The sequence below is a fragment of the Zophobas morio genome, unplaced genomic scaffold, assembly GCF_036711695.1.
Source record: "Zophobas morio isolate AGI-343-1 ecotype UQ-CSIRO unplaced genomic scaffold, CSIRO_AGI_Zmor_V1 ptg000002l, whole genome shotgun sequence".
NCBI lineage: Eukaryota > Metazoa > Arthropoda > Insecta > Coleoptera > Tenebrionidae > Zophobas > Zophobas morio.
Window position 1 is genome coordinate 19,657,843 of NW_026972107.1, and position 14,876 is coordinate 19,672,718.

Here is a 14,876-nt window from a genome sequence, read left to right on the forward strand (position 1 = left end):
CTGCAATCAATTTCAGCAAGACGAACCGCAATAATTTTTCTCCTTCCATAGTAATTAATTAACATTTATCATTAATCACGTGTGATGAAAGCTTTCCCAACTTCAGTTTGCATCAATACTAATTGCCATCCGTATTCGAAAATGCTTACCGAAAATAAAATCAAAGTAAATAAGAAAGAGGGAAATCGGAGTGTGTCGGTATTTTGGGGTTGGTGTAACCAAGGTAACGGCAACAAGGGCGGGAGAGTGCTGGAACGCGGGGATTATAAAAATAGATAGAGATTACAGAAAATGGAGGTCCTGTCTGGGATGAGATGTTGGCGGAGTGAAAATTTTTTAGCGCACCGGTTTCTAATCCTGCGAAGGGAAAAGTGTATGAAGGCATAAAATAACAGTTTACAGTATGCAAAGAAACTAGTGTTGTAAGATAATTATGTAGTTGAATAGCTAGTGCTTAAAGTGTTAATAAAGAGCACGAAGATTATCACGAGGCGCTAGTGGAGTTAAAAAATCAATCTAGAGCATTAGCTACCAATAAACCTTTTGAACTGTTTTTCAATAGTTGCAACTGTATTTTTTCAGTAATTCCTAATTTATCATTAACAATGCTGATTTTAACTTTATGTTGTTTGCTGTTAACGTAAATTTTGCTGCTAACCACATCTTTAAGCAATGAATTTTAAGACAAGTGTCTACACTCTGATGTAGAAAAATGTTTTATCACCGCTTTGTTTAGAAAAAAAAAAAACTCAAAGAGTATTTTTGTCATGTGAATTTTAAAAAATAATTTCTTTTTGTGTTTAATTTAATTTTTGAGAACCTCCAGTTCGTTTTACAGCTAGTTGTTGACCCACCATTTTTCAACTTATTTTTGTGTTTGCCAGGATTTGTGTACCTGCATTTTGCCTTCGTAGCTGAATCCCTGCGAAGCACCACAAGGACGACGCATTTTGTAACACGGTGGTGGCAGGGCAGGGGGTGAATGTAACGGAATTCGGAATTAGCCACCGTTCCGTGTAACACTTGAAGGTTATCAATGCGTGGGGACGACCGCCGGAATTGAAGGGCAGTTTCATCATTGACATAAATAGCTTTGGGGGCGAGACTGCCATGATAGGTCAAACAATTCGGGGGCAATCGAACGTGAACAGGAAACGCCACTGTAAGGAGGAAAATGTCTGTAAATAGGGCCGTTTCGACGCGCACCGAAGCGCTGGAGATGGAATTACTACCGAACTTGCTTTACGAGACAACTTTTATTCGGGTATCCTAATTATTTTTGTCTTCGAGGGCTGATCGAGTTTTTCTTTAAAATATTAACTCAGGTTGAATACTGACTGCAGTCACTCGGCTGCACGCCCTGCTTTGTAAAGGTATGCGAAAACGGAGGATTGATTTTTCTTATTTAATTTTGGAAGTTCGGGAATTGAAAAAAAACTCAGGTAACGGAAATCTTCTGATTAGTCAAAAAGCTCTGTTTTTCTCTATAATTGTTACCAGGGAAATGTAGTAAAATGCTTCGTTAATGATCTGGACAAAATTTGTCTGCAACAAAATATCTTTACGAAAAACGACTCGAAATTGACGATGTTTCTTTTAGGCATTTCATTTACGATTTTTAACTACATCGAAAAATAGATATAAGTAGTTCATGTACAACCATAATTTATTGAAACAAGATGAAATATCTTCAAAACTCCATACTTTTAAGGAAAAACAATTTTATACAAAAATCGTAAATGGTTGAACTGCCCGTTAAAGAACAGGACACATATAATTTTTCGAAAAAAATCATTTAATTCTATTACGAAATAAACCTATACGCCGCCCCGGTACAACGCCTATGGGTTCTAGTATGCACGGTTTTGATGACTCATTGTCGGGGACAGCGGTCGGAGAAGGGCCTGGAAGCGGATGTTTCGACGGGTATTCGAGAACAAGCCTAGAAGTAGTCACACAGACCTTCGAGAAGGCTGGTTAAATGGGAACTACCGTCGGGAAGAGGGAGTGTATTCCAGACAATGGGAGAAGTCTAGTCAAATCCATTCCAGTCGAGTCGGAATTATTCTGTACATAATCGCTGTATAGTTACTCGTGTAAAATGGAGTTATTAAGAATTAAAAATTGTTGAGTTTAACCCACGCCGATTTTATTCACCGACCATCGTAACAATAACTTAAGAGAAACTGTTGTGGATCTTATATAGTTCTCTTATCGATTAGCCCGTGTCATATAATAATCAGTACTAAAAACCGTCTAAAATATAATTTATAGATACATTTTACTCTCAGCTAAACAAATGTGTCAAATTTTAAAACAGATTCGCAATTCACGATGAATTTAAAATTTGTAATTTGTTCGTTTGGAGGATATTTTTATGTTATTTATTGTAAAAGTGGTTTTTCTTGAACTGCCTACTTAACAGTGTACCAAAAATGAATAAAATTCTCGATTACTATATAATACAGATAAATTACCAATCTACTGTTCAAATTTACAGTTGTCGTGAATCAGTAACATGGACAGTCCGTTTAATAATATTTCAGTTTCTGAAAAATTTTCGAAATGGAGACAAGGTAAGTCCAAAGTTCCAAATTTGTAACGAACAAGGGTTTCTTACATTTTGGAGGTACAATATATTTGACGAAATACTTCGAAAATTAATAGTTACAATTATTGAGGAAAAGCAACAAGTTTTCATGAATAAAGTACTCACCAAATTCATCAACTATTAATTTTTGGTGACGTTAAATTGCTATTTTTTGTACTTATACAAATTTAATAAAAAGAACTAATTAAACTTCTCTTTTTAGTTTCCGAGCATAAGCTAAGGAGGTATTGTAACAGGGTCCATCTGACAAGTTGATACTTTCATATTTTCTTAGCGTTTGATGACCGGTAAAATATGAAAAATTAGATCAAGCATTTCCGTCTGTCTGTCGTCTGTATCGATTCTTATTAGAAAGATAATCTCCAAAACTACCAGATCGATTGTTGTTAAATTTTAGATGTATGTTAGGAAGACAGTGTAGACGGTAAAGCGCTAAGCAAAATTTGTATAATCATTCGCACCAACAATTTGATAACGTCATCTCAATATTTTGCTTAATACATGCCATATAAATTTTATGCAATAACATACTCCTATACTTCAAAATTTCTCGAAGTAAAACTGGTCTTTAAATGCATAGTACAAACCGTACATAGCATAGGTCATGGGTCAGTGTCAAGCGCGTTAGTTAACGCATTGACTGATTTTGGGAACGCTGACTCTATCGACATCTGTTCGTAACCCATACAATAACTGATAAAAGAAATTGTGCTTTCGACTGCAATCAAATGTCTTCTAAAAGTTTAGTTTTGTTAATATCATTTGCAAAGTGCTGGTAAACGAAAATCTCTAAATTAATTAGAATGTGTTGCGTAGTACAACGTGGCCATCTGAGGCCGCTAGTGTACTAAGCTATCTACTCTACAACCATGGCTTTGGATCTCGAGCGATCCAGGGTTCGACCCTCGGTATGTCCATTTTTTTTCCTTACACTGGCAATCTAACGGTTTTACCTGTACTTTAGCACTCCATTCATATCTCCACTTTAAATTATAACAGTTTTTTTAATTTTATGATTTTGCGAGGAAACTGATTTTGTTGAATTATACTTCAGAAGCTGTACTTTTGTAATGAGAAAATCTCATTTTTCTTTTAATTACAAAATGGTAAAATTATTTTTGTTTGCATTTAAAAAATTACGCAAGTTATAAATAAAACAAAAACAATCTTAAATTGTAACGGTGGGCCGTCTCCTCTTCCTGCTATGAGTTTATGGTTTCTTGGACTAATGCGTTTGTATCAATTCAAAATCGAGACCTCGAGAGGTGGGGAGTCGTTAACAATCCATTGTTTTCATTCATACCTATTTCGATGTTGACACTTTATTTAGGATTACTTATGCAGAGTGCCACAAAAATTTATTAATGAAGCAATTTATTTTATTATTTTATCAAGAATGCTCATCCGATTTTCCAAATTTTTTCGGTTTGTAATGCTGTTATTGTTAGTATTACACTCCACTTATCCAAACTGATATGCGTGTCCTTGCTAGAATGTTGATGACATCATTGCCAAAATCTTATAATGGAAAAATTCACTTGAAATATGTGAACAGCATGCTTCTTTATCTTTATTTTACTAGCCACACATCTTTATTTTAACACAAAGTTCTCAAAATAAAATTTTATCAATTTTCGAAAAAGTTCAGTACTTCTGTGGACATAAGTATTAATAACGTTATTGTGCTCTAATGATGACAACAATATATCTTCTCTTCTGTAATATTATATGCTAAATTCATTTTTTCTCGTTTAATTGTTATAATAAAATTTGAATTGTAATTGTTCATAAAGTTTTCCTTTATCTCGTAATAGTCTATTTAAGAAATTGGCAATTTCATGTTAATTTGACGTTTCATAGCTCCTAGATTATGATAAAGTTGATCTCCGTTTCCGTCTATCTGATAGATCGATATCCTCAGAAACTACTGAATTGATTGCAATAAAATTTTAAAAGCATTTTAAGAATTCTGCGTATGTTGAATATAGATAATTTTACAGTATGATTTTGAATTACTGAAATTTTGCACACACTTTAAGGCTCACCAATACGGAAACTCGATAATCAAAATTCATATTCATTTATAAGCGCATATCTGTAATATTGTATCTTAAAATGTGTAGGTTCTCACTTCATTCAAGAATAATTATAACAATTCAGGACGATTTTTAACATTTAGATATTAGAAAAAACATTTATTTGGTATAATGTACAACCATGTCATACGGTAACATAAAATTCAAAATTTTGTCTACTTCTGTTGTTCGTTGTTTGAATTACAGTATACATAATTTTGGTATACTTTTTTATCTAGATGTAAGAAGGTGTAGATCTTTCTTCTTATTTACAAAAAATATGTAAGTCTTTAATTAGCGGAAAATATATTTATTACGTTGATTAATAGTTTTCAGGTATTGTTCCAATTTTGAGCAAACTCAAATCCAAAAATGCTTCAATTAGAAACTTTCTTGATGACACCATTAAAATATCAGCGCCTCTCTCAAGTAATCTAAGTAATAATGAAAAGGAGTTGCCCTTTGTCACTTTTATTAGTTTTAGAGAAGTAGATGAAATGTAAAAAAACTTAATTAAGTTGTGGAATTGCAATTTTTTTCCACTTTCAAGATTATTACTGATATTGAACGTACAAAGTCTACCCCTCAGATATACTAGATATCAAGCAAAGGTGTGTCAGAATAATTTTCCCCCATCTCAGCATTAATGAGACTTTCATTCCTTTCTTGGCGACATAGAACTCCCAGCCCTTTATTAACCCGAAAATATCAAACCACCCCTATACTCGATGACTATACCTTCAGTGTGTGCAGGCGTGTTTAAGATGATGATAAATCTGTTAAAGTGTGGTAATTTGGCGCGTGCGTAGGTCGGCTCATCGATAGTAACTATGATACGCATTGCGTGAAAGCATCAAAAGGGACCAGTCGGAATTGCTGTCAGCGCCTTATATAGATTAAAAAGAGGGATGCGCTCGGACAGGGGGATAGAAAATGGCGGAATTTCCGGTCTGCCATTGGGCAGATGGACTCGTTTGTTTTTATGATAATAGACCAGCGATGAAGTGTTCAGGTGCTTCGCTCTGGGTTCTGGAGGACACCAAAAGAGGCGTAGCAGGACGACGGAAAATTGTTTAACGTGATTATAATTAAGCGGATGGGCTCTAGAGACCGATGTTAACATTCCTCCAAGGTGTCAAAATGTGTGGATGAAACGCAAGGCTAACATTAATCCTTTAAATGAAATTGTTGTAATTGCAGATTAGTGATGTGCTCTGGGAAATTAAAGTAATTGGCCGAGTTTTCATTCTATGCTGAGAGGGTTATTGACACCTTTGGACATAGCAAACAGCGAAGGGAAATTTAGTTCTTGGTAAACGAAATATAGCCTTTAACCATAATTTTCTTTATATGGATCATTCTGAAAAAAATGAAGAAATGAAAAAAATAAGCAATTGGAAAATATTTAGATATCTTTTAAACTTGGCACCCAATTTATTTACAAGTATTTTCTCCCTATTAATAAGGAAAAAAATTGTAAATCGATTCAATCAATCAGTTAGAAATTTTAACCTAAGTACTTACCTCTGAAATGCTATTTGTAAGTATATATGTAATATATTTTTTAATATTTTTTGTTTTTTGGACAGTTTAGGTCATTATCAACATTTAGTACCCTAGTTATTTTTTGATTATTACACCCATATGTTTGCAAAGTTGCTATATTTACGATATGATGTAACGCGTGTTCAAAAAGGTGAGCAGTTAGCTCGGCGTCGTTGACGGTATATCGTATTCCACGGTCGATTTCAAATTAATCTGACATTCAAGTTAATTTTAAACTAATGAATATCAAATTGATTTGACAACGAAGGTCGACCACGAACCACGACATACGTCAGTGATCCACCGCCAACTGTAAACATGAAACTTACTGAGCGCCCATCGCTCGGATATCAGAAAAATTTTAATTTTGAGGCAGATTTTACAGTTTTAAATTATATTGTCTTATTGCTAGATCAGATGATTACTTTAGCAAAAGTCAACGCGCAGTTAAAAATTATGCATTTCCAATATAAAAATTAATAAGGAAGTTATTTAACACGTTGTTGCATTACATATCAAGATCTTCATTAATAAGTACACACCAGCGAGGAAACCAAGGGGAGCAATAATAATTTATTAGATACGTGCTCGTTTTCAATACTCTCCATACGATATTTTATTATTCAGTGTTACTAAATTTCTAGGGATTTGAAAACGCTAGCAGGTTTTTTTTTATAGTCAGCAAAATTTTGTTTAATTCAATGGTGTATTACATACCACACTTATTAAATCATAAAAGAAATTATGTTGATTGACCTTAAATGTCATAACAAAATTTAACTATAGGTAATCACAGTTTCATCAAATTTTAACAATACATAATTATTTAGTATTTGACTTCTTCTATGATCCAAAAAGTTCTTATGTTGGAGTCGTGTTTCCTATTACCTGTAGCAAAACAACAACAAAGACTGCTTGCGTCTCTAATACCAACTTGACGACACTTTTTGTTGGTTGAATGTACCTTATTTTAACATCTTAGACAAGAGAGTTAATGTCTTATTTTGCGCCTACACATTAATTAAGCAAGTCAAAAAAACATGTCCTGCTATATTAAACAATAATCAATGCTACGACAGAGATAAACCGTAAATGTCCGGTAATAATGTGATCAGCTTAACTTTAGTCGATTGAGACTGAATTTTGTTAATTACTTTATACACATTAAAGCCCAACACTCCCTCGCAATTACAATCCAAGCACTAATAACCTCCCACAGGCCACATTCAGACACATTTAATAATAGATAAAACGCACAATTCCGATTAAATTCAACACCTGTCACGTCAAAAACAAAAAACAAACCCACATATTTTGTATCTGTCAAGTCTTAGGAAAAATCGCTTCTATGTTCCACGTTTGTAGCAATTTTATTGACCGTGTATTTTTTCATTCGTTTGGTCCGTTCAAGAGCCGACCGAATCGTTCCTTTAGCCTTTATTCTCTCCTCGAATCGGTCCCTTTGAGAGTGCGGAACGCAATTTTCGCGACAAAAGTGCCTTTCTGTACACAACATAAATCTCCTTAAAGTGACGACAAGGACATTTGTCGCAGTACAATGCGTGCATGAAACCAACCTATTACTGTTTCGAGTATCGTTTTGATGAATTTGTATGCGAGTATGAATAGGGTCCACGGTATTGTGAGTGAACTCTACCTGAGATTCTGTCAACGTTGGGTAAATAGAGCGAGATCTTGTCACTAATAGAGTTTGCAGAGTATTGACGTGTGACAATGGAATGGCAATCTGACAAAAAACACACCAAAGTCAAACTCTTTTACACGAGCGGTATGTTTAAATTTTTAAGCATTAACCCAACTGTGCGTATGTTCAAAGAGTGTTAAGTTTTAGGAAGCTCAAGAGAAGTTATGTTATAAGAGTGTTAAGCGTTTAAACAAGTAAAAATTTTTCATTTACAAAATTATTATTAACCTTAAATAAACTGCTGTAAACCCATACTCCTTATTTTTTTAAACAGTGGCTAGTTTCGGCAAGGGATCATCATCAAACTAATTATCCCGACCTGAGAATGGTCGACAGGACAGAGTTTTGAAGGCTCACGTGTTTTAAAAATAAACTTAATATCAGTTTGTTTTATTACAATAATGGATAACTGGCTTTCAGGTATGATTAAGAGTTATTAAAAAGTTATTTAACGAGTTTTTAAATATCAAAAAGTGCATGAACCTTAGGAATCTCCCACAGTGGCATGATTCGCATATTCCTAAACGGTCTTTAAAATGTCCGCCGTTTCACAGCTCCTGAAGTATGAAAAAGTAGGTCTCCCAGTTTTGTCCTTCTGTCGTCTGTCTGTCATCGGTCTGTCTGTTGGCAGTTTCACTGTGCAAGTAATCTCCTGAACTATTATGTTAATCCCCACCAAAAATGCGATAATGTTATTTCAAAATTTTGCAAAATAATCCCACCCAAAATGTAGACAATGATATACTTCTACGTCTAGGTTTAGTGATCTAGGTCTCTTATTAGATACCACACAACTTTAAGTTTATTTTGAATCGTTAATCAGAATTTATCAGTTCGTCCCTTCCAAAAAATTGATGAAGTCATCTCAAAATTTTGCGAAGTCAGTTTCACTTGAAATAATCAAATGGCTTGCTTTTCTGTACATGTAGTTTTTCATACGTTCATGTTTTTTAGAAATATATATGTTGTCTCAAGAATTAATGAATAACTTATAGAGGCCAACAGAAACTAAAATTCACAAAAAAAAAGTTTTATGGCCACCTAAGACACCAGATTTGTTTTGATTGTTCTTCAGAGACGAGGGAAGTTCTGTCTACATAAATTTGGACTTATTTTTACTTCCTGAGCGTAAGTTAAACAATTATTGTAATCGAGTCCATTGGACGACTGGCTATTTTTGTTTTGTCGACGTTTCATGATCCTTAGAGTACGACAAAATAGGTCCCGTTTCCGTCTGTCTGACTATTTGTTTGCCTGCCGTCAGTCCGAATTTCTTATGAGTCAGATAATCTCCGAAATTACTGGACGGATTGTTGTCAAATTTTGTATATGTGTTAGGAATATCGTGTAGATGGTAAAAAGATTACATACAATCTAATCATCCCCACCAATAATAGGATAACATCGTCTCCAAAATTTAATAAACAGTATTTATATTTTATAAAATAAGATACTCCCGCATATCTGCATGTGTGATTTAAGAATCCCTATTTTCTACCCTATACATCCAGATTTTTGGGGAAAAATTCAAAATTGTATTTTATGATTCAACTTTGAAATTGCAAAACCGAATTATCTGAAATTTTGCAAATGCTTAAAGTTTATAGGAAACATGATAAATGGTTAATCAAAATTTATTTAATTATGGCCTCTCCAAGAAATGATGACGTCAATTCTGTGGAATAATATTTTTTAATTTTATAAAATAATATGCTCCTGCATGTGTGATTTATGCATCCGTGCTGAGTTTTACCCTTGGTACTTATTCAGATTTCTAAGAAACAAGTTAAAATATATAACAATATTTTACAACTCAACTTTCAACTGCAAAAACCAAATGCTGTGAAACCTTGTAAATATTTTAGGGTTATAGGAAGCGTGGTAATTCTTAAACAAAATGTGCTATCTTACAGTTTTGTTCAAAGTTATGAGTGTTTATGGGACGAGAGCTGAGTCCGGTTAATTAATTAATCAATCCTCTCGTCTGCCTTGAGGAGACAAAATCAATCAAATTTCATTTTCTTTTAACCGCTGACATTTGTGAGTTGAACGTGCTAATAGTCGCATTCTTTAGAAGCATAAACAAACATAAACAGTCGAAGTTAAGCAGGCACTGATAAATTGGAAATATTAACTTTTTTTTTTCGTTAGTTATCTGTTTTAAATATATTTCACATTGTCCACACTTATGGAAGCTAGGGAGGTGTTAATTACACCACTGGCACTGGTTTTTACCTTGCAGAAAAAAAATATATAATTTTTTAAAGAAGCAGAATTTGTCGGACTATACTTTATGGGTGAGGGAAGTTCTTTCCAAATAACCGTAGACATTTTTTTTCTCATGCAGTCATACTTTGAGATAGTAAATGACGACCAAATGTAATGAAACGGTCTTTAAAAAAACAAATTCTGTTTTATTTAATGTCATTAGATTTTGGTGATCGAAAATGTAACATTTGTAACTGTAAATTAATAGAGAAATATGAATAATACAGGGTGATTCAAGAATGATGCACCCACCCTATGGCACGTTATTAAGGACTGACTATTGAGCAAGGAAAAACAATTTTAAAAAACCTTGTATACAAATGTAGAAACTGTAGAACTTTCAATATAAAAATAATTTTGGAAGTATTATCTCTATTCATAGTTTTCTCTATTTTATAACATAAAAAAAAAATAAAAATTGTTCATGATGAACAGTTGGTAATTTTTCGCCACTTTTAATTTATCTACCCCAATCGATATTTTATTTCCGTTAGTCAGCTTCAAATTAAAATCAAGTTAATAATAACTGGTAACTTAGTGCTCTAGTTTTGAATTAGTCTGTGCACAGAGTAAATTTCTAGGGATTTACATCTTGAGAACGGATAACATTGAAATTTTGTTAACGCCATTATTTTTAGCTTGAACGGGAAGCTTAATTTAATACATTGGAAATATAACGCACGTATGGTTTCGGCGACGCGGCTCAAAACTATATACAGGGTGCTGAAAAATGGCATACCAGCTCTATGACACGTGGTTAAGGACTATTTATAAAACAGAGAAAAAATAATTTAAAAAATTCTTGGGCCCAAACGTAGAAAATATAGCCCTTGAAAGTTTAACTTTTATTTTCAATATTTCACCATATTTTAAATCACCACTTAGTTTTGGATACATGAAATCAAATAGATTTCCATTATGCAAAATAAGTTTGGACGTAGTATCCAACTTAAAAATTGTTCAGGATGAATTTGACAAGGGAGGCTAATTTTTAGAGTTTTTTATTTATCGGTCTAAATCGATATTTTATTTCTGGAAGTGAACCACAAATTGACGTAAGGAATGTTTTAATGATTTTTTTCTGAACTTAGACTTGCGAACTAAATAATGTAGCATTGAATTGGTGCGCCATTTCTCAGCATCATCTGTAAATATTTTTAAAGTGTAACGTATATTTTTTTAAACGGATTTTGATAGATCACTAAATTACATAATATTTATAAATATGTAAATAATTAAATTAGTTGAATGAAGAGATACACCTAGTAGGTAGATATTTACTGTAGTAAATATTATAGTAAACACTTTGGAATATTAGACAACCACTGCTGTACTGAAGAGAGCTTAAGGATGTCGAAACGCAGTCTGAGCTTTTCACTGAGTTGTTTATGTTTTGCTTAAAAAAATAGTGATATTAGTGATAATAACTATTAAAGAATCCGATGTTATTGTATTATTGGTTGCGTACCCTACACATAAAATCTAGAAATAATAAATAATAATAGAATTATGGGAAATTTAGACAAAATATTAGAATTCAAATGTACAGAAAGTGTCACCTAAGAATTTTCTTATTTCCTTTTATTTATAAACATAACTTAATAAAGCTCAGAAATAACTTAATTTTTAAGTAAAATTGGTTTTCTTATGGTCAAAGCATCGTACATATTTCAAAAAACTAAGCTAAGCTCATTTTTTCTACATTTTATCTGACAATTGTAGGTACTTGTACTTAATTCTCAGATAATACCTTAAAGGAAGTATGTACGAACTGAATGTTGCAGTTCTGAGTTTAGCTTTATTTTTGCATTAATATATTAATAATAGTATAAATTCGTCTTTCAATATTTTACCTACTTACAGGTGTTCTCAATTTATCACAAATAGTCACAAAAAAAAGTCACAGAGGAAGAATGACTTTTAGGTGTAAACATATGTAGTAATCTCGATTGCAGCAAGGAATACAAGTGCAAATAACTTTGCAGACATTTTTTTCACATAAGTAATCAGACCTGTTCAGTAGTGTTGTACACGAGGCAAGCAAGAATACGATCGATGATATTGTGACTATTGTCAGTGAGCTCTACCTGAGATTCAGTCAACGTTGGGTAAATAAAGCGAGATCTTGTCACTAATAGAGTTTGCACAGCATTGACATACGACATAGTACACAGCGCGGGGCAGCGCGATACAGCCAACGAGTGTTTGCCTCCAGGGCGAACCGTGTGTTTAACGACTTATTAACTAGTCATCGGCAAGCTACTCACGCTAGGAATGTTGTCGTTGTTACACACTCCTTCTGAAAGCAGTCGGTCCCGGATTTCCCAAGCGAATATCGAAGGGCATTCTCTTTTGAACTCGGCGATTTTGTTGACCACGGGCTGGGTAGCTACCCGAGGCTTGGAGCCGCCGATGGCGCGGGGCTTGATGGAGCCGGTCTCGTAGTATCTGGGGGCAATACTTCAACGTCATCTTCTTTGGTTAATGCAAGAGGAAAGGTCATGCAAAAGCTATGAAGGGGGTGTTTTACAGTCATTGTGGAATGTGTAGAGCATAGGCATTTTCTTTTTATTTCTGGCACAAATAATGTAAAAACCAGCAAAGAGTAAAAAGAGGGAAAACGGTGAAAGCATTTGTTCGATAATTAAAGATTCTTCATTTACGGATTTCTTAGGCTGGAAGGCAAAAAGTAATACAAAAATTACTTGTAAATATAGTTTTTATTTCCTAAGTATACGAACATTTTGATGAAACCCTGTATAAAGTTAATATGGTTCAAATCCTTGACAATATTTTTTAATTTTCTCTAATTCTGTATTACTCTTACTTTAGCAAGGTGACTCTTATTGACAAAAATTTCTACAAATAGATGCTACCTATAGTCCCATCATTGAATTAATTGCTAAATCAGATTTAAATAATGGTGTAATTCCTGTCATGCTGTTTTACAAAATTGATCTCAAGTTATTTAGGCAAAAGTTCTCTCATCCTGGAAACATAATAATCAGGTCCGTTTTTTTTTTCTGATAAATTATAAAAGTTAATTCTTCAATTTTTTCTGTTAAATTAAAAAACAATTCTGTGTTCCAATAATTTTGACAAAATTAGATAAACCATTTTTATTCAATCAATAAAATTAATTTATTTTATTAATTTTTCAAAAGTGCTCTATAAATAATTCTAAAAAATAAAAATATATTACTAACGCGCAAACAGTGTGGCTTTTGGAGGCACATTTTAAGCAAACATTTATTTCATAAATTTTGCGATAATATCATTACGTATTTAGAACTAAAATATTGAATCAATATTTATATTTTACCACAATTTCAAAAATTCGTTTTACATTTTTTTGTACTAAAACTCCTATAGGAATCATACATTATTATTTCACCAAATAAAAAAATATATTATACTACAAACTTCAAATAAGTTTTACTTGAGAGGAGTCGCCACGTTTGGGCTCAAATGGTGTTGTCAATATATTTTCAGAATTTAATATGTCTATTATTAACGCACTTACTGTTATGAAATTTTAAATCTAACTTGTCTTATTATCATATATTTTTTAAATTTTGTTGAAATTTTTGCATCACGTATTTAAAAAAAAACAATATTTCAGTTATGTATGGAAATTTTGGAACGCGGTTCACTGCTGTTTTCAGCTTACAAAACTTTAAAAATCGTACAGATATATTTTCGACTTTACCGGACAACATTTTCAATTTCTCAATTCATGCTTAACTTCGACTGTTTATGTTTGCACTTTGAAAGAATTGAACTATTAGCATGATCAGCAGCGGCATTTGTATCTATTAATAAGACTAATTAATTCATTAAGCACGCTCAGTTTTTTTCCCCCAAAAAACTGGATGTTTAGCGTAAACACTCGTGAATTTGGGGAACATTCATTTATTCGGACATTTTATAAGATGACGGCATTGTTTTTTGGGGCCATAAACGGATAAATTTTGATGAAAATTGCTTCCTTAAAACGTTTGCAAAATTTCACAGCACTCGGTTTTGCAATTTCAAAGTTAAATCGTAAAATGTTACTTATAAAATTTGAATTTTTTCCCAAAAATTTGGATTTCTAGGATCAAAACTCAACACGAATTCATAAATCGCACACGCTCGAATATGGTATTTTATAAAATTTTAACATTTACCAATTTAAATTTTAGGGATGATGCCATCTTATTGTTGGTGCAGATGATTAGTCAAATTTTGGTTAACATTCCATCTGTACGATATACCTAGTAAACATCTAAAATTTAAGAAAAATCGGTCCGGTAGTTTTGAGATTATCTGTCTAATAAAAATCCGGACAGGCAGACAAACAGGCAGGAAATAGGGAACCAATTTTTTAGCACTCTAGGGGTCATGAAACATTGAACACATGAAAGTGGCCTGTCGCCCTATGGATTCACTTACAATACTTCCCTAGCTTACCCGCAGGGAATAAAAACCTGAGAAAAATTTTGTTGCAGCAGAGAAACGAAATTTTCAAATCAGTTTTAATAAAATTTTATCAAAACAACGAAATAGATGAAAATTCTTTATTCAATTTTTTTTATTGACAAAATTAATTTAAGCTTGTAAAATTACTAAATAAGTATTCTCTTTATAGTTAATACACTAATTTCACTCACTTTGTATAATATTAGTATTT

At 32.8% G+C, this 14,876-nt stretch overlaps 1 protein-coding gene across 2 annotated transcripts in view; it reads right to left on the reverse strand.

Moving 5' to 3' along the window:
- The window catches only part of LOC135129933 (paired box protein Pax-6), an 86,713-nt gene that overhangs the window by 43,305 nt on the left and 28,532 nt on the right, over positions 1-14,876 (reverse strand). The window contains exon 6 of one of the 2 annotated variants that reach the window (XM_064057211.1): positions 12,472-12,652. In XM_064057211.1, the coding sequence (XP_063913281.1) occupies positions 12,472-12,652 (181 nt within the window). Of the gene's footprint in view, positions 1-12,471; positions 12,665-14,876 lie in introns of both variants that reach the window. The other variant, XM_064057205.1, reaches the window with a different exon arrangement.